Source organism: Canis lupus, chromosome 4, assembly GCF_011100685.1.
Source record: "Canis lupus familiaris isolate Mischka breed German Shepherd chromosome 4, alternate assembly UU_Cfam_GSD_1.0, whole genome shotgun sequence".
NCBI classification, from domain to species: domain Eukaryota; kingdom Metazoa; phylum Chordata; class Mammalia; order Carnivora; family Canidae; genus Canis; species Canis lupus.
The window spans coordinates 62,589,523-62,612,058 of NC_049225.1; the positions used below are offsets into that span (position 1 = coordinate 62,589,523).

Genomic DNA, 22,536 nt, shown 5'->3' on the forward strand with positions numbered 1-22,536 from the left:
TCAATAACTTGCTGCTGGCAGACATTCTAAAACAGCAACATTATCACTCAGTTAGTTGACTGAGCATGCTACCAATACCATGTACTTAATCAAATAGCAGTTACATGTAACAAATTATCAGCAAGTAACAAAGCTTTAACTGGTGTTGTTATTGCTCTTTGGAAGAAACTGTCAAGTAGTAAAATAACAAATTGGTAATATCCAAAACACTCTATTTTACATGTATACCTTATTTTTAAAGAAAATAAATACAGACTACTTAAAATGTCCAAAATATTAGGATTTTATATTAATAGTGTATATTGTAATTTCTCAAGAAAAAGCTTAGAAATGATACCAATCCTCCCGGCTCCACTGACTTGAATTGTATTACAGACTGCTAAATGTTTCCTTTTTCCTATGCGTTATTTGCGTTGAGGATGCAGGGAAAACTAACCATAATTCCTTTGTAAGATTTTTAAAAGGTAGTGTTTAACAGGTTTTAAACAAAATAACTAAGCACCTAAAATAAAACAAGCCATTCAAATTTACATGTGTCTGGCACACATAAGTGCCCAATAAATATTTACTGACTAAATAAATGAAAAATGAAGAAAAGATGGCAGCCAACATAATTTTACAGATTATCGTAAGGTACAAACTCATCTCACATGTTTTATTAATAAGTTAAAACAATTCTTACATATTATGAGTATTTTTCTGCTTCTGTATTAAAATTTTAATTATAGCAGTAGATAGGTAATAAAGGTAACTGCGACAAACAGGAATTGGTATTTAGAAGAGGTAATAAAGATGATTAAAAACAAACCAAAAAACCCCAATCAAAAACATACCTTTTAATGTTTAAAGTTTAATGTATGCCTTAGTTGTTTTGTGGGAAAGCACCTACACAAAATCTTTAAAAGAGTACCGAAAATTTAATTTCTTTTTGTAGTCCAAGTGACTACAGAAAGACAACATGTTCATGAGACTTGCATTTTCATCAAAAGTATTGAAAGGAGATGGAGGTGAGGTGGCATAAAAGAAGGAAAGTTACTCTCTTAATAAAACACAGAGGCAAAAACATTCTTCACCTAATCTCTATGGCAAAGCAGCTCCTGCAACAAAAACTAAGGGCCAAAAAACCATTAGTAAGCTTTCCTTATCACTTTTAGGAAGTATCTCATATTTGGAAATAATAATGGTGCAACCCATGAAAAGAAATTTTTTTAACACTGTGCTTCTACATGAATTGACAAGATTATTTTAAAATGCTGTCATCTTTTGATATTTAAAATTTTACTAGTTCATTTATTAGCAAATGAAAAAGACAGTTTATGAACAAGAGAAGACATGCTTATGATCGACCAATTAGAAATTTACTATGTGCTCTGACATAAAATTTATTATTAACTGTAATTCAGGAATTACAATTTTATTCTCTGAAGATTTGTTCTCCAATATGTCAATTCTGTATATAGTTCTAAAATTAGAGAATAGATTCTTTACAATAGAAAATGCCAGGCAGATTTACCCCTCTAAATTCCATGTCTTAAAAAGAAACCAGAAAACATGTTGTCAATATACAATTGATGCCCAGAATAAAACATTTTATTAAATTCTGCCTGTCAGATGTGATAGGAAAAAAAAAAAGAAAAAAGCTTCACTTGATTAACATGCTGTTTGAGCATGTTAATTTATTAAGAATAACAGTTAAAAATAAAAATAGCATATATTTAAGAAGAAATAAAACTGACTTGATAACAATACAAATAAAAAAGGATCTGAGGTTTTAACTATTCATGAAATCCACATTAAGGATGAAGTATGAAAACCTAAATTTTAAATTGCTTTATTAGAATTGCTGAGATTAAAAGAAATAGAGGTAATAATCCCTGCCATACCCTGCACCACACACCTAGAGTAACTTAAGAAATCCTGGCAACAACATTTAAAAGGGATTCAGCCAAACTAGAAATTAATCAAGAGGATGAATTAACTGGAACTCATGTGAAATGAACCAAAGCCCTGGGGATGTTTAACCCAGAAAAGAAAAAACTTAGGATAATGATTAACAAACATTTTAGTCTCAGGATTTGTTTATAAGCTTAAAAATTATTAAGCCCCAATGAGGTTTTATTTATATGAGACACCTATAGATATTTACCATGAAAGAAATTAAAATAAAGAAAAATGTAAATATATATTTAATTTAAAATAAATTGATTATATATCTACATAAATAACATTATAATGAAAAATATATTTTCAAAAACCAGTAAGAGTGCCACTGATTTGCATTTTTGAAAATCTCTAATAATCTAGCTTAATAAAAGCTGAATTCTAACATGTTTCTGAACTCAAACTGTTGCGCTAAATTGTCTTGGTTTCAATAAATGAAGAAAATAAATGTAATAAGAAAAAGGAGCGATTTTTTCATAGTCTTAATTTTTTTTAAAGATTTTATTTATTTATTCATAGACACAGAGAGAGAGAGGGAGAGACACAGGGAGAGGGAGAAGCAGGCTCCATGCAGGGAGCCCGATGTGGGACTTGATCCCAGGTCTCCAGGATCACAACCCAGGCTGCAGGCGGCGCCAAACTGCTGCACCACCAGGGCTGCCCAGTCTTAATTATTTTTATGTTCAGTTACATTAAATTCATTGCTCTTAATAAATGAATGAATGAATGAATAAATAAATAAAAATTCATTGCTCTTTCTTGCACTTTTTTTTTATGTGCAACTTTTTTTTTTTAATTTTTATTTATTTATGATAGTCACATACAGAGAGAGAGAGAGAGAGAGAGAGGCAAAGACACAGGCAGAGGGAGAAGCAGGCTCCATGCACCAGGAGCCTGACGTGGGATTCGATCCCGGGTCTCCAGGATCGCGCCCTGGGCCAAAGGCAGGCGCCAAACCGCTGCGCCACCCAGGGATCCCTTTCTTGCACTTTAAATGACACTTTTACCCATGCATGATTTTAAAATATCATATATTGGTCTATGGAAAATACTATTTCATAGAGGTATGCAGATCTTACAATTGTTAGCACGTTTCATGATATGTTCGTTAAAAATCATATTTGTTAATACCACCACTGTGCTCACTTCGGTAGCACATATACTAAAATCGTTAATACTACCACCAATCCTATTAGAACAGTCTTTAAGTATTGAAAAGATGTCAAGCTTGATCAGATCAGTGGTAAAATCAAGTTCTACAAAAATTCTAATTTTCACTTGAAAGTTTGCAGTTTATCATTGGCAACATTTCTTTGAAGTTCGTTTTTGAGAAAATGTCTGCCATGTAGTAAGAACTGAAAAACCATCATTTGTCTGTCATCTGTTACTGTTTTTTCACTTAAAAGGTGTTTCATGAAAAACGTGGCAGGGTTGTTTGCAACAACTCAACCATACAGATGCTTTGCCTTGAGACAATTGTGGTACTTTAGCAAGAGTGTTTTATGGGTGTGACTTCTGTTTCTTTACACGGAACATAAAAAGATGTTTATGCAGCATTGAAATTTTTTAAACTAATAATTTTTGCTGATTTATCAAGGACATTAAGTGAAACTGGAGTTTTTTAAAATCTCAAATGCAAGAAAGAGAAATACAAAGTAGTAGCACAGATGTACTACAGCTGCTTTTGTACCTTAAATGTCAATGTAAACACATCCTTGTATAATTTTTAGAAGTCTGATCTGTGGACTCTTATGAGGGTCTTAGGCCAATCCCCACCTCCACCCTGCTCAGATCACCCTTTGAGAACCACTGAGTTAGGATGACCAAAGAGCTGTTCTCAAATACACAGGAGGCTGTCACGTAGAAAATGGCATGTCCTAGATAGTAAGGGAGACCTTGAACCAATGGATATTAGTTATAAAAAAGCAGATAATCACCAAATTAGGAAACAATCTTTACCCCTTTTAAAAAACGGAGATGTAATTTATAAACAAAAAAATCTATCCTTTAAAGTTTACAGTTCTTTGTTTTAAACAAATGAACACAAATAAAAGATTTTGAAGAAAGAATCAACACCATAATCCCGATATAGAACAGTTACATTACCCCACCCAAATTTCTTAATGACCTTTTTCGTATACTCTGCTTCCACATTCAGTCTTGACAAACAGTGATCAATTTTCTGTCTCTAGAGTTTTGCCTGTTCTAAAATGTCAAATAAATGGAATCACATAGTATGGTAGCCTGTGAGTCTGGCTTCTTTTACTTAACATAATGCACTGGAGATTCATCCAGATTTGTTACTAATTGGTGAGTAAAAGTCTATTATATAGATGTACTGAAGTATAAGTTGTGGTACTTCCAGTTACTGTAATGATCAATAAAGCTATTAAAAACATTTGTAGGGATCCCTGGGTGGCGCAGCGGTTTAGCGCCTGCCTTTGGCCCAGGGAGCAATCCTGGAGACCCGGGATCGAATCCCACGTCAGGCTCCCGGTGCATGGAGCCTGCTTCTCCCTCTGCCTATGTCTCTGCCTCTCTCTCTCTGTGTGACTATCATACATACATACATACATACATACATACATTTGTATGCAGGATTCTGTGTGAACATAAGATTTCATTTCACTTGAATAAATATTGAGAAGTGAGACTGCTAGGTTAAATGGTAAGCATATATTTGCCTCTGTAAGAAACTACCACACTGTTTTCCAAAATGACTGTGCCATTTTGCATTCTCACCAGCACTATATGAGAGTTCCAGTAGGTCTGCATCCTTAAAAGCACTTGGTCAATTTTTTTAAGCCATTCAGATAAATGGGTAGTGGTATCTCAGTGTAGTTTTAATATTCATTTCCATTATGACTAATGATGTTGAGCATCTTTTCGTATGTTCATTTGCCATCTGAATATATTCTGGGTAAAGTGTTCATTTTTATTTGAGTTAGTATCATATTATTTGGTTATAAATGTTGATTTTCTGGATACAACTCCTTTATCAGATATGTGTTTTATAACCTCCCAATCTGTGCCTTGTCTTTTCATTCTCTTAACAATCTCTTTCAAAGAGCAGAAATTTTTGACTGTAAGGAAAACCAACTTTATAATTCTTTTTAAAAGTAGGCTCCACACCTAGCATGGAGACCAGTGTGGGCCTTGAACTCATGACCTTGAGATCAAGACCTGAGCTGTGATCAAGGGTCGGATGCTTAACCGACTGAGCCACCCAGGTGGCCCCCAACTTTACAGGTTTTTAAAAAATGGATTATGCAGGGACGCCTGGGTGGCTCAGTAGTTGAGCATCTGCCTTTGGCTCAGGATGTGATCCCGAAGTCCTGGGATTGGGTCCCATATCAGGCTCTCTGCATGGAGTCTGCTTCTCCATCTTCCTGTGTCTCTGTGTCTCTCATGAATAAATAAATAAATTATTTTTAAAAAAACAAAAGAAGATTATGCTTTGTTTTGTAGCTATAAAACACATCTAACCCAAGGTAATAGTCTCTCCTACATTCTCTTCTAGAAGTTTTATAATTTTTAGTTTTACATTTAGAACTATGAGTTTACATTTAAAACTTTGAGTTAATTTTTGCATATGGTACAAAATATGGTTGGCGGTTTTTGTTTTGTTTTGCATTTGGATATACAATTGTTCCACCTTCATTTGTTGGGAAGACTATTTTTCTCTCAGAAATAGCTTTCTAATAATTATGGCTGATTAGTAATATAAAAAGTAGCCTCGGGGATCCCTGGGTGGCTCAGCAGTTCAGCACCTGCCTTTAGCCCAGGGCATGGAGCCTAGCCTGCTTCTCCCTCTGCCTATGTCTTTGCCTCTCTCTCTCTCTCTCTCTCTCTCTCTCTGTGTGTCTATCATGAATAAATAAATAAAATCTTAAAAAAAAAAAGTAGCCTCAAAGAAATGAGAACCAGTTAACTGGAAATTTTTTAAACGGAAGTTTGAGAACGAGTTGTTCACTACAATAAAAAAGGACAGAAGATGAAAATGATCTTTCCAAATCTCGTGCTTTGAAGTTCCCCAAGAAAACTGTCTTGGAGAAGGCTTACAGGTCTTCCTTCATGTTCCTAACCCTTACCTCCAGCAGTTCAGCTTTTATCTAGTTAATTACTTACTGGATTTCCCCATAAAATTTCTCTTGAATAAAAGATTGAAAAATCTTTTAAATGAAAAATGACTGGATCCAGTAATATAACTATGTAACATCTAAAGTTATCCTCTGGTTTTAAATTCCTGGGATTCATTTTCCAATAACCACAAAAATTTATCACCAACTAAGTTTAGTTCACATGCTTAAGCCCTGGGCTATATAACAGGTATCACCTATATTAATTTTAATGCATTATGTAAGAATATCTAACAGAAATCATGATAATGGCCGATTCCCTTACCTTACAATTAAGATTCCAGTTTTTATTCAAATCCAGGTACAAATATATCTTTAAAAGGGGGAGGGGGCATTGGGGTGGCTCAGTGGTTGAGTGTCTGCCTTTGGCTCAGGTCATGATCCCGGGATCCTGGGATCAAGTCCCACATCAGGCACTCCAAAAGGGAGCCTGCTTATCTTTCTGCCTATGTCTCTGCCTCTCTCTGTGTGTCACTCATGAATAAATAAATAATCTTTTTAAGAAATTTCAGATACAAATATAATACTAAACTAGTGTTGAGTAGTTAATTAAAATGGTATACTTAGCTAATAAATTGGTTTCCATAAAATACTGATATTAAAATTCTGTTTCCATATCTTCTAAAATACTTATATTTACTTCACATTTTGAAATATTTTTATCATTAATGTTGATATACAGTAGATCCCATACTCTTGTAGCCCCTCATCCATGGTTTCTCTTTCTGTAGTTTCAGTTACCCACAGTCAACCACAGTAAGGAAGCTAATGATTCTCTTTCTAACATATTTGTCTGGAGGTCAGTAGTAGCCTAACATTACATCACAATGCCTACATCATTCACCTCACTTCATCTGATCACGTAGGCGTTTTATCATCTCACAGCATCACAAGAAGGGTTAAGCACAATCCAGTAAGGTATTTTGAAGAGAGACCACATTCACATAAATTTTATTAGAGTATAGTTACAATTGTTCTATTTTATCAGTGTTGTTAATCTCTTACTGTGCTTAATTTGTAAATTAAACTTTATCATAGGTATGTATGCATAGATAAAACATAGTATATATAGGGTTTGTACTATCCATGGCTTTAGGCATCCACTGGGGAGTCTTGGAACATATCCTCTGTGGAATGGGGGAAGACTACCATACATTTTTAGAATAATTTTTGTTCAAAATGCAAATATAATAATAATAATAATAATATAATCAACTCCAACTGCTCAGTATTTCTAGAAGTACTCTTTGGCCACTTGCCATTATGCTATCAACTGAACCTTTCATCCAGTAGTGTATGGAAACAAGACCTGAAACTCCCTATCAACATTATGTTATGTATTTGATTATTTAATACTTGTATTTTAATATAAATCTAAATGAGGGATGCATGGGTGGCTCAGTTGTTGAGAGTCTACCTTCAGATCAGGACGTGATCCCAGAGTCCTTGGATCGAGTTCCACATCCAGCTCCCTGGAGGGAGCCTGCTTCTCCCTCTGCCCATGTCTCTGCCTTTCTTTGTGTGTCTCTCACAAAAGAATAAATACAATATTTTTTTTTTAAATTTTAATGAAAACTCTTTAGTGAATGGCTAAAATTCATGTCTGAAAATTACCTATGGGATTCAGTTATCTGTTTAAATATTATTTCAACTATGAATAATTTATAAGTAAGACTTAAATTGATTTCAGCTGGAATAGACATGTTAACTAATACACTTCAAAAAAAAAGAAATAACAAAGCTGGGAAAATTTATACAGGGCAACAAAATTTGTTGGAAGCATGCATCTGATTTAATGAGATAAAAACTCAAAGCAGACTGTATACCTCTCTGATATGATTCACAGCATCTTGTTTAGAGGAATAGATTACTACCTCACTTATTATTCTTCAAACCAGAAAGGAGAGAACTTAGAAGCATTACTAATAAACTCTATAAAATTTGAAAATCTTATAAAGAGTAAACCCCACAATATTAGATAAGGGGTTTAAAAGATGGTCACTGAAGGGATGTCTGGGTGGTTCAGCGGTTGGGCATCTGCCTTCAAGCTCAGGGCATGATCCCAGGGAGCCTGCTTCTCGCTCTGCCTATGTCTCTGCCTCTCTCTCTCTGTCTCTCTTATGAATAAATAAATAAAAATCTTTAAAAAAAAAAAAAAGATGGTCATTGGAAAAATTAAAATAGTACCCTCATTAATTAATGAACACGTCATATGTAAATCATCCTCCTCTTACACACATACATGTCTCATTTCCTTTATACTTGACTAAGCAAGTGATGTTTGATTATTATTTGAAGAAGAAGTAGAACGTCCCTGGATAAGAGCTAAGGGATTAGTGAAAAGCATCTAGGCAGAGAGAACTGGAATGTGAATGCCCTGAACGAGGGAAAGGAACAGCAAGTTCCAGGACTGGTGTAGCTGGAGCAGAGTGTATAAAATACAGTGGTACAAGGTAAACTTAGAGAGGAAGGCAAGACTTAAATCATGCAAGACCTCAAAAACCATATAAGGATTTTTTTTCCCATGTTAAGGATTTTAATGCTTACTTTTAGGTCAGTAAGAAAACCAATGGATCTTACACAAGAAGTGACAAAACTAGCATTTAAAGACTATTCTGTTTATCTTTTGGAAAATGAATTAAAGGAAGATTAAAATATCTGTAGAGAACAATTTAAAAAATTCTGCAGCAATTTACAAAAAAGATGATGGTAGCCTAGACTAGGATGATGGCAACGTCAGCAAGTGAATCTAAGAGGAGATAGCTTAAAAGATAAAACTAACCAGCCTTAAGCAGAAGATCGGAGTTTTCCAAACTATTTCTCCATTGTCTGTTAACTTATCTATTTATGTATCTGTTTATATCTTTAGCGGTATAAATGATGTTTAGAGCTTTAAGTGTGATCTATTATTTAAATTATGCTTACAGAGTCGACACTGAGTGATAAAAGAAATGTACAAATGGAAGAAGAGAAGAAACACACCTATACACTTGATAATGGTAAACCAGATAAAAATGAAAAACATGATTACACTATTACACATTTTTACAAGTCTAAGACTATAAAATTTATACTATTTTCCAATATAAGCATAAATAAGTTGCATCTAAAATAATACCACACATAGAAAAATTTTTTATGTGACAGTAACCATAATTCTATCTGCTACTAATTAACAGAGTATTATTTATTTGTTGCTAGTTCTAATCTCTCATGCATAATTTAGTAATAAATGTAATGTGTGTGTGTACACATATATTTACATACAATAAAAACAACCATAAAATAATTGGTTCCAAAAAAACCCAATATACTTAAGTTTACATACTACCTGGTGTTTTATAACTTAACTAAACAGGCGTGTAACGAGAAAATTAAAAACTACACATATTCACTTACATTTATATTCTTGTTCAATTCATATTCATTAATTTTAAATGTTCTGATTGCTACTTATAAACACCACAAAAATGAAGCCCTTTTTAACTTTAATCTAGTATCTGCATATGACTTAATATCTGTGTATAATGCTTAACACAAATTATCTTTTTGTAATAAGTATTTCCTTTTAAAATATATATACAGTATAGATATTCAAATTCACATCATTTTCCGGTAAGAACCAGAACACCATTCTGAAAAGCTATTGTACAAAAATAACCCTGAAGGCAGAATCATAGCAGCGTATAATAAAATTCTTACCAATGTTTCATCAACTGTTATGAGTTGCGTGTCTCGAGCTTGGTCCTGTGCCAACCTCCATGTGGAAGTGCTTAATGACCTGCAGTGCAAGACTTTAAGTTAAAAAATGATCCATGCAATGAGAAAAGAGAGGCAGACAAATCTTACACAAATGAGCTACTTTAACAATATCTGTCTTATAAAACAAAAAAGAATAGAAAGAAAGAGAAGAGGGCACAAAAATCCTTTCTCTCCCCAATTAGTTCTGTCTGCTGAGTTTTTGGCAGACTCACTTAAGAGCTCACAACAGGCTGCACTTTATGTCAGTCTATAGGCTCTCTGTCACAGAAAGGCCATCAGTAACAAGTACCATACTCCATGAGTGTACAGTAGCTAGTTTGTCACTATCAGGAAAAAAAATTCAAAGCTATTATCACTCCCTCTGGAAGGCTGATTCCTAAATGATCATATCAGAAAGAAAAAGAAAAAAATCATATTCTTAATGGCTGAAAGTAAATATTGTTAGAATTTAATTATATAATGTTAACAAATGAAGTTTCTTTACTCTAATTTCAAAAAAAATTAGTTTAAATAGAAATGATTTATATGATAATGTTAACTAATGTTATTAGTTTAGTCCTGTATCTCATTCACAGAATTAAAGAAAGTCTAAATAGTTAAAAGAAATATTAAGTCAGAAATAAAATGGGCACCAAATCTAGTTCCTTTATATTAGCATCCTCTGACCCTTGCCCCAAAGAAATTACTTAAAACTACCATCTTTTTTTCCCTTCATATACACACTGTACTTTATACTAATGAATGCCATGCCGTCATTGTTAAATTTAGCATTTTACATTTTCAAAAATACTAAGCCATCCTATGCAGATTTCTCCTTCAAAATGTAGCTTATACAATCAAGACTCAGGTTTCAAAACTGACAGAATATACAGTATTAAGTTCTTCTTTATTTCTTTTAAATTTTTTATTTATTTGAGAAAGAGCAAAGAAGCAAGCATGAGCAGGAGGGGAAGGGCAGAGGGAGAGCAATCCCAGGACCCTGGGATCAGGACCTGAGACAAAGGCAGCTGCTTAACCAACTGAGCCACGGAGGTACCCCAAGTTGTTTCTTTTTTAAATGAAGTATAACTACCATCATAATTCTGACACAACATAAACACTAATACCTAATGCAAACCATCATGCCTTCAACAGCTAAGGTGTACACAGCTTTATAGAAAATCTACCTACTAATAGCATAATTTAAAGATAACAATCCAAAAGGCCTTTTTGCTTTATGAACATATATTTTTTAAATGCCAGTTATTTCCAAAAATTAATACTTTATTATTTTAAATACTTTGCTCAAATCTGTACATTCAATGCAATCCCTATGAAAATACCATCAACTTAATTCAGAGTTGGAACAAATAAATCCTAAAATTTGTATGGAACCAGAAAAGAACCCAAATAGCCAAAGGATAGTTTAAAAAGAAAACTAAAACTGGTGGCATCACAATTCTGGACTTTAAGCTCTATTACAAAGCTGTAATCATCAAAACAGTATGGTACTGGCACAAAAACAGATACATAGAACAATGGAACAGAACAGAGAACCCAGAAATGGGCCCTCAACTCTATGGTGACTAATCTTTGACAAAGCAGGAAAGAATACCCAATGGAAAAAAGACAGTCTCCTCAACAAATGGTATTGGGAAAACTGGACAGCCACATGCAGAAGAATGAACTGAACCATTTCCTCATACCATACACAAAAATGGACTCAAAATTGATGAAAGACCTAAATGTAAGACAGGAATCCATCAAATTCTTAAAGGAGAACAGAGGCAGCAACCCCTTTGACCTCGGCCACAGCAACTTCTTGCTAGACACATCTCCAAAGGCAAAGGAAACAAAGGTAAAATTGAATTATTGGAACGTCATCAAGATAAAAAGCTTTTTGCACAGCCACGGAAACAGTCAATAAAACCAAAAAAGGCAACCTACAGAATAGGAAAAGATGTTTGCAAATGACACATTAGATAAGGGGCTGGTATCCAAAATCTATAAAGGACTTATCAAACCCAACATCCAAAGAATAAATAATCCAATCAAGAAATGGGCAGAAGAAAAAAAAAAGAAAAAAAAAGAAATGGGCAGAAGACATGAACAGACATTTCTCCAAAGAAGACATACAAATGACCGACACATGAAAACATGCTCAACATATCACTCAGCATCAGAGAACTACAAATCAAAACAACAATGAGATACCACCGCACACTGATCAGAATGTCTAAAATTAATAAGTTAGGAAATGGCAGATGTTGGGGAGGATGTGGAGAAAGGGGAACCCTCTTACACTGCTGGTGGGAAAGCAAGCTGGTGCAGCCACTCTGAAAAACAGTATGGAGGTTCCTCAAAAAGTTGAAAATAGAGCTATCCTATGACCCAGCAATTGCACTACTAGTGCAATGTAGTGATCCAAAGAAGCATCTGCACCCCAATATCTATAGCAGCAATGTTCACAATAGCCCACTATGGAAAGAGCCTAGATGTGCCTCAATAGGTGAATGGATAAAGGAGATGTGGTGCATATATATAAAATAGACTACTATTCAGCTGTGAAAGAAAGAAAGAAAGAAAGAAAGAAAGAAAGAAAGAAAGAAAGAAAGAAAGAAAGAAAGAAAGAAAGAAGAAAAGAAAAGAAAAGAAAGAAAAGAAAAGAAAAGAAAAAAGAAAAGAAAAGAAAAGAAAAGAAATCCTGCCATTTGCAACGATGTGGATGGAACTAGAAGATATTATGCTAAGTGAAATAAGTCAATCAGAGAAAGACAATTATCAGATGATCTCACTCATATGTGGAATTTAAGAAACAAACAGGATCATACGGGAAGAAGGAAAAACAAAACAAGATGAAATCAGAGACAGGCAAACCATAAGAGACTCAATCATAGGAAACAAACTGAGGGTCATTGGAGGGGAGGAGTTGGAATGGAGCAACTGGGTGATGAACACAGACAAGGGCATATGACATAATGAGTATTGGGTATTATATAAGCCTGATGAATCACTGACCTCTACCTCTGAAATCAATAATCCATTATATCTTAATTAATTGGATTTAAATAAAATTTTGTTTTAAAATATCCTGCTCAGAAATACATATACACAGGGACACCTGGGTGGCTCAGTGGTTGAGTGTCTGCCTTAGGCTCAAGTCATGATCCTTGAGTCTCAGGATCAAGTCCCGCATTGGACTCCCCACAGGGAACCTGCTTCTGACTCTGCCTATGTCTCTGCCTCTCTGTGTCTCTCATGAATAAGTAAATTTAAAAATCTAAAAAAAAAAATAATAATAATTACATTTACACATCTACATGGAAATTATTTTAATTGATACAGTTAAAATACATGTTATGTAAAGTAGTATGATTAACACTCTTAAAAATCAATTTACTCTGGAAATCATTAAGATCAACAACATGACAATAAAAACATCCTGAATACTCTTAACCAAATTCATATACTGTAAGGGAAAAAAATGACGCAATGATAAGGAAACTCAGGAGAACTTAAAATATTGGAAATATTATAAAATGTAGCTACATTTCAAGAAAATGAGGCTGCAAAAGCTCCTCTAATGAAGAGAAGTGCTAAATCAAAATAGTGTAAATTATTCTACATAGATTAAAACTCTATGGTAATAACATAGATTAAAATTCTATAATCCATGAACTGTGTAATTTTGGATTATACAGTGGATTTGATTTAAACAATTTTCTTGGGGATCCCTGAGCGGCTCAGTGGTTTAGCACCTGCCTTCGGCCCAGGGAGCACTCCTGGAGTCCCAGGATCAAGTCCTGCATCCGGCTCCCTGCTTCTCCCTCTGCCTGTGTCTCTGCCTCTCTCTCTCCCTCTGTGTCTCTCATGAATAAATAAATAAATAATCTTTTAAAAAATATATAATAAAAAATAAACAATTTTCTTAAATTGTGTAATAAAATCTTATTGTATATTAAGTCATAACCTAAAGCAAAATTTTAAAAGCATAAAGATCTATTTTTTAAATTTTAGATTAATCTCCAACTAATCATAATAATGAAGTTATATATCACTTTCTGAAAACAGATAATAACTTTTACAAACAAATACACAGATGAAAAATCATATCTTTATCAGGCTATATATAAAAAACAACAATTAAAAAGTGGCAAAAGGGTACCTGGATGGCTCAGTAGGTTCAGTGCCTGCCTTTCGCTCAGGTCATGGTCCCAGGATCCTAGGATTGAGGCCCACGAAGGGCTCTCTGCTTCTTCCTCTGCCCTTCCCCCTATTCATTCTCTCTCATGCTCTTTCTCCCAAATAAATAATTAAATAAAAATCTTTTTTTTAAAAAAAGTGACAAAAGACATTAAGTAAAGTAACCCTACCAGAAAGAATTAAAAATGACAAAACTTTTGAGAAGTTTTCTTTTGATAAGAAAGCACTTTTTTAAAAAATGATTTTATTTACCCATTTGAGAGAGAGAAAGAGACAGCACGGGCAGAGGGGAGAGGCAGAGGGAGAAGGAGAAGCAGACTCCTCCCTGAGCAAGGAGCTCAACGTGGGGCTCGATCCCAGGACCCAGAAATCATGACCTGAGCCAAAGGCAGATGTTTAACCATCTGAGCCACCCTGGTGACCCCCAAAAAACCTTAAAGATAAACCAGACTGCAAAGAAATCATAAACAGGAATTTTTATTATTTGAAACTATATTCATATCATTTATTACAGAAAATTTTGCCTAAGAACACACACGTAATATGTGCATATGTATACGTGCATGTATGTGTTATTAGGTCTTATTAGGTCATGTGCTATGTAGCTACTCCCTAAACGTAGAAACAGTAATTATTTTTAAAAAATCAAATCTCGGATATGGAGAAGGATTTTCCTCCAATTATAAAAAGTTAAGGTAGGAACAAAGATCTAGAGTCAATTATAAACACAGTATTTAATTAATTATACCTATAAAATATAAGCTACAGTTATTCTTATTTTTTTTTATTTTTTTTTTCAGATCTGAGCTTTTAAAAGATTTTATTTATTTATTTATTCATGAGAGACACAGAGAGAGAGGCAGAGACACAGGTAGAGGGAGAAGCAGGCTCCATGGAGGGAGCCTGATTTGGGACTCGATCCCAGGTCTCCAGGATCAGGCCCTGGGCTGAAGGCGGCACTAAACCGCTGAGCCACCTGGGCTGCCCCTACAGTTATTTTTAGATTAGATGCAAAATATAGCAAATATCTATTTGTGGATTAGCCTTTAAAGAATGTTATATCAGTAAATTGCTAGGCAGGAAATAAAGTGTTTTTTAATAATATAAGAGTATAAAAACATTAAACCAGAAATAAAACCTAAAAAGTATAAAAGGAAAAAATGACAAAATATAAAAACTTCTAAACCAATGATACTATAAAAGAAAACAAAAGATAACAAACAAGAAGAAAATATCTACAATATAAAATAGTAAAAAATCCAAAACAGGTTAAAAAGCTCCTAGAAAAAAAAAAAAAAGCTCCTAGAAATCAGTAAGTAGGGAGAATTCTTTTTTTTTTTTTAAGTAATCTCTATGCTCAGTGTAGGGCTAGAACTCGTGACCCCAAGATCAAGATTCACATTGCTCTACTGACTACATCAGCCAGGTGCCCCAGAAGGAATATATCTTAAATTTCAAGAGGGAGTCACATGACAAAAAATCAAATAGCCTAATTAAAAATGGGGAAAGGATGGAAAGGGACTTGAATGGCATTTATCCAAAGATCTATAGTCAATAAGCACACAAAGAGATACTCAACATTACTAATCATTAGGAAAATGTAAATCAAAACCACAATGAGATACGACTTCATACCCATTTGGATGGTTATCAAAAAAAAAAAGTGTTGCTGGGATATAAAGAACTAGAACACGGCGCATTGCTGATGGGAATGTAAAATCATGCAGTTGCTATGGAAAGCAGTATGGCAGTTCCTAAAAAAATTAAACCAAGAATTACCACATGATTCAGCAATTCCACTTCTGGATATATACTCAAAGAATTAAAAGCAGGGACTCAAATAGGTATTTGTACACCAATGTTCCTAATAGCACAATTCACTAAATAGCCAAAGGCAAAAACTGCCAATATATTAATAATCTTATGTTATTGGGTAATGTATCACAAAACTAAAAAGTATACACGTAGAAATGATAAGTAATCATTAGTAAACAGGTAGTAATTTTAACTTCGCTATCACCTATTTTTGAGAAATTAGAAGTTTTATTTGCCTCATGAACTTGCCTTTCTGTGTACCTGTTTTTTAAGTGGCCGTTTCACATTTTCAGGTTTCTTAAGAGTCAACTTTAATTCTCAGCCCAAAGGATAAACTCTCAGGGCTGTGACTGTTATTACCAAAGACTGTTATTATACTGAGCGTGTCATTTATTATATTTAGTTTCCCTGTACAAGTTTCCCATAAGAAAATGAGATATCCTGGAAATGGAAAACAAGAGGTCTTATTTCTAACTCTGGTTTTAGTACCTACTATTTCTGTTTATGAGCAAATCACTTAACCTTTCTGCACCTCAATTTGATTCTTTGTAAATTTATAAAATAAGGACTTGCTCTGAAGTTTGTGCTAGTGGTTTCTGTGATTCTAGTAAGTGGAAAGAGTATAGTTCTACTTTGTTTCAATAATCCCTTATGGAAATGCTAAGTAATAAATAACTCATAATAATCTGTTTTTCTTTAAAACTCTAAGGAGTTAAAACTTTCAAAAACATATATACCACATTTGTTTATCCATTCACCTGTTGATGGATATTAAGGTTGTTTCTGGTAATGACATTCATATGCAGATTTTTGTGGGGATATAAGTTTGCAACTCATTTAGGTAACTACTTAGGGACACAACTGCTAAACTGTATGTTATGACCATGGTTAGCTTTAAGAAACTGCCAAACTGTATTCCAAAGTGGCTATACCATTTGTGTTCCTACCAGCATGAATGAGAGTCATTGTTGTTCCACATGCTTGTCAGTATTTGGCGTTGTCGGTTTTTTGGATTTTAGCCATTCCACTAGGTGTGTAGTGGCATCTCACATTGTTTGAGTTTTCAATTCCCAATGAAATAGGATGTGGAAGACCTTTTCATATGCTTATTTGCCATCTGTATATCTTTTTTGGTGAGGTGTCTGTTCAGATCTTTTGCCTGTTTTTTTTAACTGGGTTGTTTTCCTATTGTTGAATATGAAGAGTGCTTTGTATATTGTAGATACAGGTTCTTCATCAGATATGTGTTTTGCAAATATAGTCTATCAGTCTATGGTTGTCTTTTCATTGTCTTAAAGTATCTTCCATAAAGCAGAAGCTTTTAATTTTAGTGAAGTCCAACTCATCTATATTTTCTTTCATGGATTTTGCTTCTGGTGTTGTATCTAAAAACTCAGAAGCAAACCAAGGTACCTAGAGTTTTATGTTATTTTCTAGAAGCTTGACAGTTTTGCTTCTTACTTTTAGGTCTATGATCCATTTTGAGTTAATTTTTGTGAAAGGTGTAAAGTCAGTGTGTAAGTTTGTTTTTCTCCATGTGGATATATTCTAGTTCCACTTGGTGAAAAAATTATCTTTTCACCATTGGATTGCCTTTGCTCCTATCTCAAAGATCAATTGACTGTATTTGAGTAATCTATTTCTGGGCTATTGTTCATGTTCTATTGATCTACTTGTTTATTCTTCTGCCAATGCCACTCTATCTTGGTTACTGATAAGTGTAGTGAGAATGAAATCAGTGTTTAATCCTCTAACTTTGTTATTTTTTTACAGTATTATGTTGACTATTTTGGGTCTTTTGTCTTTCCATATGAATTTAGAATTGCCTTGCCAATACCCATGAAATAACTTGCTAGAATTTTTATTTGGAAGTGCTGGATCTGCAGATCAAGTTGGGGAGAATTGACATTTTACTAATACTGAGTCTTCCTATCCACAAACATGGAATGTACCTTCATTTATTTATTTTGTGATTTATCAGTTTCCTAGTTTTTTTCATAGACATCTTATATATATTTTGTTACATTTACCTTCATATATTTATTTCTTTATTGGTGCTAATGCGAATGATACTGCATTTTTCTTTAAAGATTTTATTTATTTATTTGAGAGAGTGTGAGCAAGCATGAGCAGGGAAGGGGCAGATGCAGAGGGAGAAGGAGATTTCCCACTGAGGAAGGAGCATGATGTGGGCCTCAGTCCCAGGACCCTGAGATCACGACCTGAGCCTAAGACAGAGGCTTAACCAATTGAGCCACCCAGGCACCTCTGGTATTGCATTTTTTTTTTAAGATATTATTTCTTTATTCATGAGAGATAGGTAGAGAGACAGAGAGAGAGAGAGAGAGAGAGGCAGAGACATAGGCAGAGGGAGAAGCAGGCTCGATCCTGAACCTCGGGATCACCTCCAAGCCGAAGGCAGATGCTCAACTGCTGAGCCACCCAGGCGTCCCTGATATTGCATTTTTAATATCAAATTCCAATTAGTCCTTGATGGTGATACAAGAAAGCAATTGGTTTTGGATATTAACATATCTCACAAATTGCTATTATAATTACTTTATAGCTCTAGATTGTTTTTTGTTAATTCTTTGGGATTCTTCCTTACAGTGTTGTCATCTGCAAGCTAGGACAGTGTTATATTTTCTTTCCCAATATGTTTAGTTATCATTTCATCCTCTTGCCTTATTACCACTAACGAAGACTTCTAGTACAATGTTAAATAGAATTAGCAAGAGGGGATATCTGCCTTTTCCCAGTCTCAGGAGTAGTTACTCATCATTAAGTATGTTTGTTGTAGATTTCATGTATATGTTCTTTATCAGTTTTTGGAAGCTCCCCTCTATTCTTAAGTTTGCTGAGAGTTTTTAGTATGTTGGGTATTGGATTTTGTCTTTTATGTGACAATGTGATCAAGTGATTTTTTTTTAGATTGTTGATGTACTGGATATTAATTGATTTTCAGATATTGATCCAGCCTTGCATATCTGGAATACATCCTACTTGGTTGCATTGTATAAATATTTTTATTTTGTTGAGGATTTCTGCATCTGTGTTCGTAAGAGATAATGGTCTATAGTTCCCCCCTCCCCCGCCACCCTTTTTTTCCTGGAGTTGGTAGTTAAGATAATGCTGGTTTCATCAAATGAGTTAAGACATGTTCCCTTCTGGAAGAGAGTGTAGAAAATTAGTATCATTTCTTTTTAAATATTTGGCAGAAGCACTGTCTGAGCCTGGTGCTTTCTTCTTTTTTTTTTTTTGGAAGGTCATTAATTATTGATTCAATTTCTTTAATAGCTGTAGGCCTATCCAGATTATTTCTCTTTGTATCAGTTGTGGTAGTTTGTGTTTTTCAAATAATTAGTTTATTTCCTCTTAAGTTATATTTGTGGGCACAGAGGTATTTATAATACTTCTTTATTATCTCTTGAATGCCTAGGTGTCAACAATGATGACTTGCTTTTGTTTCTGATATTGGTAATTTTTGTCTTTTTTTTTAAGATTTTATTTATTTATTCATGAGAGACAGAGAGAGAAAGAGGCAGAGACACAAGCAGAGGGAGAAGCAGGCTCCATGCAGGGAGCCCGATGCGGGACTTGATCCTGGGACTCTAGGATCATGCCCTGAACCAAAGGCAGGCATTAAACCACTGAGCCACCCAAGGATCCCATCTTTTTTTTTTTTTTTTTTTTTTAAGATTTTATTTATTTAATTATTCATGAGAAAGACAGAGAGTGAGAGTGAGAGTGAGAGTGAGAGTGAGAGTGAGAGCGAGAGCGAGAGCGAGAGCACGCGCAAGAGTGAGCAGAGAGACAGGCAGGAGAAGCAGGCTCCAGGCAGGGAGCCTGATGCGGGACTTGATCCTGAGACTCTAGGATCACGCCCTGAACCAAAGGCAGGCACTAAACTGCTGAGCCACCCAGGGATCCCCTTTGTCTTTTTTTTTCTTGGTTAGCCTGACCAGAGATTTATCACTTCTCTGATCTTTTCAAAGAACAGGTTATGGTTTTGTTGATTTTTATCCACTTTAACAGTTCTATCAATTTACCAATTTCCTGTTTACAATGTCCTTAATTTCTGCAATAACTTTTATTTTTTTTCCTCTGCTTGACTTATATTGATTTATATTGCACTTTGCTATAGTCTCCATTGGCAGAATCTTGGATTATTGAATTTAAACTTTGTCTTTTCTGATGTATATATTAAGTGCTAAGTTTTAAACACTGCATTTGCTGCATCACACAGATTTTGAAAAGCTGTATTTTCATTTTCATTTAGTTCAAAATATTTTAAAATTTCTGAGACTTCTTTTGACACATAATTTATTTAGAAGCATGATGTTTTGTTATCTCCAAATAACGGGGGATTTTCCAGTTTTCTGTTACTGGTTTCTAGTTTAATTCCATTGTTGACTGAGAGTATACTCTGTGTGATTTCTATTCTTTTAAATTTGTTAGGGTGTGTTTTATGGCTGAGAATGTGACTAACTTAGTGAATGTTCAATGTGAGTTTAGAAGGATGTATATGCTGCTGTTGGGTGATGTATTCTGTAAATGTCACTTAAACCACGCGCAACTGATAAATTGAATACCACATCTGAGGCTAATAATGTACTGTATGTTGGCTAATTGAATTTAAATTTTAAAAAAAGTAAAAAATGCCAACTAAATCTACTTGATTGATGTGCTCTTCATTTCAGCTGTATCCTTACTGATATTCTGCTGGATGGCTCTGTCAGTTACTATTAGTATAGATTATTTGAAAATAAAATCTTTTTCTTTTTTTTTGAAGAAGAGTGTTGAAGTCTCCTAATGATAATAAATGAATTTGTTTCTCCTTGTAGCTCTTTTGGGTTTTGCTCCACATTATTTGACATTCTTTTGTTGGTCCTACATACCTGAAGTGTTGTTAATATCTTCTTGGAGAACTGACCCCTTTCTAATGATGTAATACCCCCTCTTTATTCCTGATAATTTTTTAAAAGTGATCTCTACACCCACCGTGGGGCTCAAACTCATGACTCTGAGATTAAGAAAGAGTCAAAGAGTCAGATATTCTACCAACTAGCCAACCAGGAACCCCATTCCTGATAATCTAGTTTATCAGAGATTAATACTGCTATGGCAGTAACATTTGATTACTGTTAGCATGGCATATCTTTTTCCATCTCTTCACTTTTAATCTGTCCATGTCTTTATATTTAATATGGTTTTCTCTTAGGTAACATATAGTTGGGTCTTGTTTTCTTTTTAAATCCACTCTGACACAGTTTCTCTTTCAATTGGTGTATTGAGACTATTCCTAAAGTGATTATTGATATAGCTGGAATTAATATCTAGCATGTATAGCTCCTCTGCTCTCTTTCTCTTTTTTAGGTGATTTCTGCCTTGGTTTCTAAGAGTCCTTTATATATTCTATATATTAGTGTTTAAACTGCTGTATATGTTGTACTTTTTATGATATTTCCTTCAGCTTGTAGTACACTTGTTCAGAAGTTATTTTTCTTTCACAGTTTGTGGGTATTTTGCCTTGTGTCTTGGTTAAGAAAACTTTTCCATCCGAATGCTATTTTAAAAACTCTTATATTTTATTCCAGTAATTTATACATAACACAGTGTGTGTGTGTGTGTGTGTGTGTGTGTGTGTATGAATCCATTTGGGATTCTTTAATAGATGGTAGAACTATTTTATTACAGGATTCAAACATTTTTCTTCCATGAAAGGCTAGCCAATCATTTCATTATTATTTATTAAATAGTCCATCCTTTCGCCACTAATTTGAAATTGCACTTTTATTATATAATAGACTTACAAATCTACATGATCTGTTTTTGTATTCTGATCTGTACTGTTTATTTGATCTGTGTGCCTGTGCTAATACCATATTTTAATTATTGTAGCATATTAGTAGGCAAGGCAAATCCTGCCTTTTAGTTTTCAAAATATTCTTGGTTATTTTTGTAAATTTTTTCTTCCCAATGAGAATTATCTAATTTTATAAAAATTCTGTTAGAATTTTTTATATTTAACTTGTAGATTAGGGACGTGTGGGTGGCTCAGTCGGTTGAGCATCTGACTTTAGCTCAGATCATGATCCCAGGGGTCCTGGGATCAAGCCCCGCATCACGGGCTCTGTGCTCAGTGGGGAGTGTGCTTCCATCTGCCTCTCCCTCTCCCCCAGCTTGTGCTGTCTCTTTCTTTCAAATAAATAAATAAAGTCTTAAAAAATAAAATCTTAATAATTGACATCTTGAGGTGCCTGGGTGTCTCAGATGGTCAAGCATCTGCCATGATCCCAGGATCCTGGGATTGAGCTGTGCATTGGGCTCCTTGCTCATCCTAGAGCCTGCTTTTCTCCCTCTCCCTCTGCCTGCCACTACCCCTGCTTGTGCTCTGTCAAATAAATAAATAAAATCTTAAAAGAAAATTGACATCTTACAGTAAATTTGCTTCCAATTATTTACAAGACATTGTAAAGTACAGCAACTCAGTTCCTTTAAGGCATTCCAAACCAGAAGAGTTATTTTTTATTGGCCACTATACCTCAATGATTTGACCTTCCTAAACATGTATTTTTCATATATTCATTGTATTTTGTAATATAATTACTATCATCACCATGACATCTATATTTCTTATTTCTTTTATTTTTACTCATTTAGGTTTATTTTGCTAACTTGTTGTTACAAACTGGGG

General features: G+C 34.3%; 1 protein-coding gene across 3 annotated transcripts in view; it reads right to left on the minus strand.

The window, feature by feature from the left end:
• The window catches only part of NDUFS4 (NADH:ubiquinone oxidoreductase subunit S4), a 113,667-nt gene that overhangs the window by 60,027 nt on the left and 31,104 nt on the right, over positions 1–22,536 (minus strand). For all 3 annotated transcript variants that reach the window (XM_038535116.1, XM_038535117.1, XM_038535118.1), the window contains exon 2: positions 9,783–9,861. In XM_038535116.1, coding sequence (XP_038391044.1) covers positions 9,783–9,861 — 79 coding nt within the window. The remainder of the gene's footprint in view (positions 1–9,782; positions 9,862–22,536) is intronic.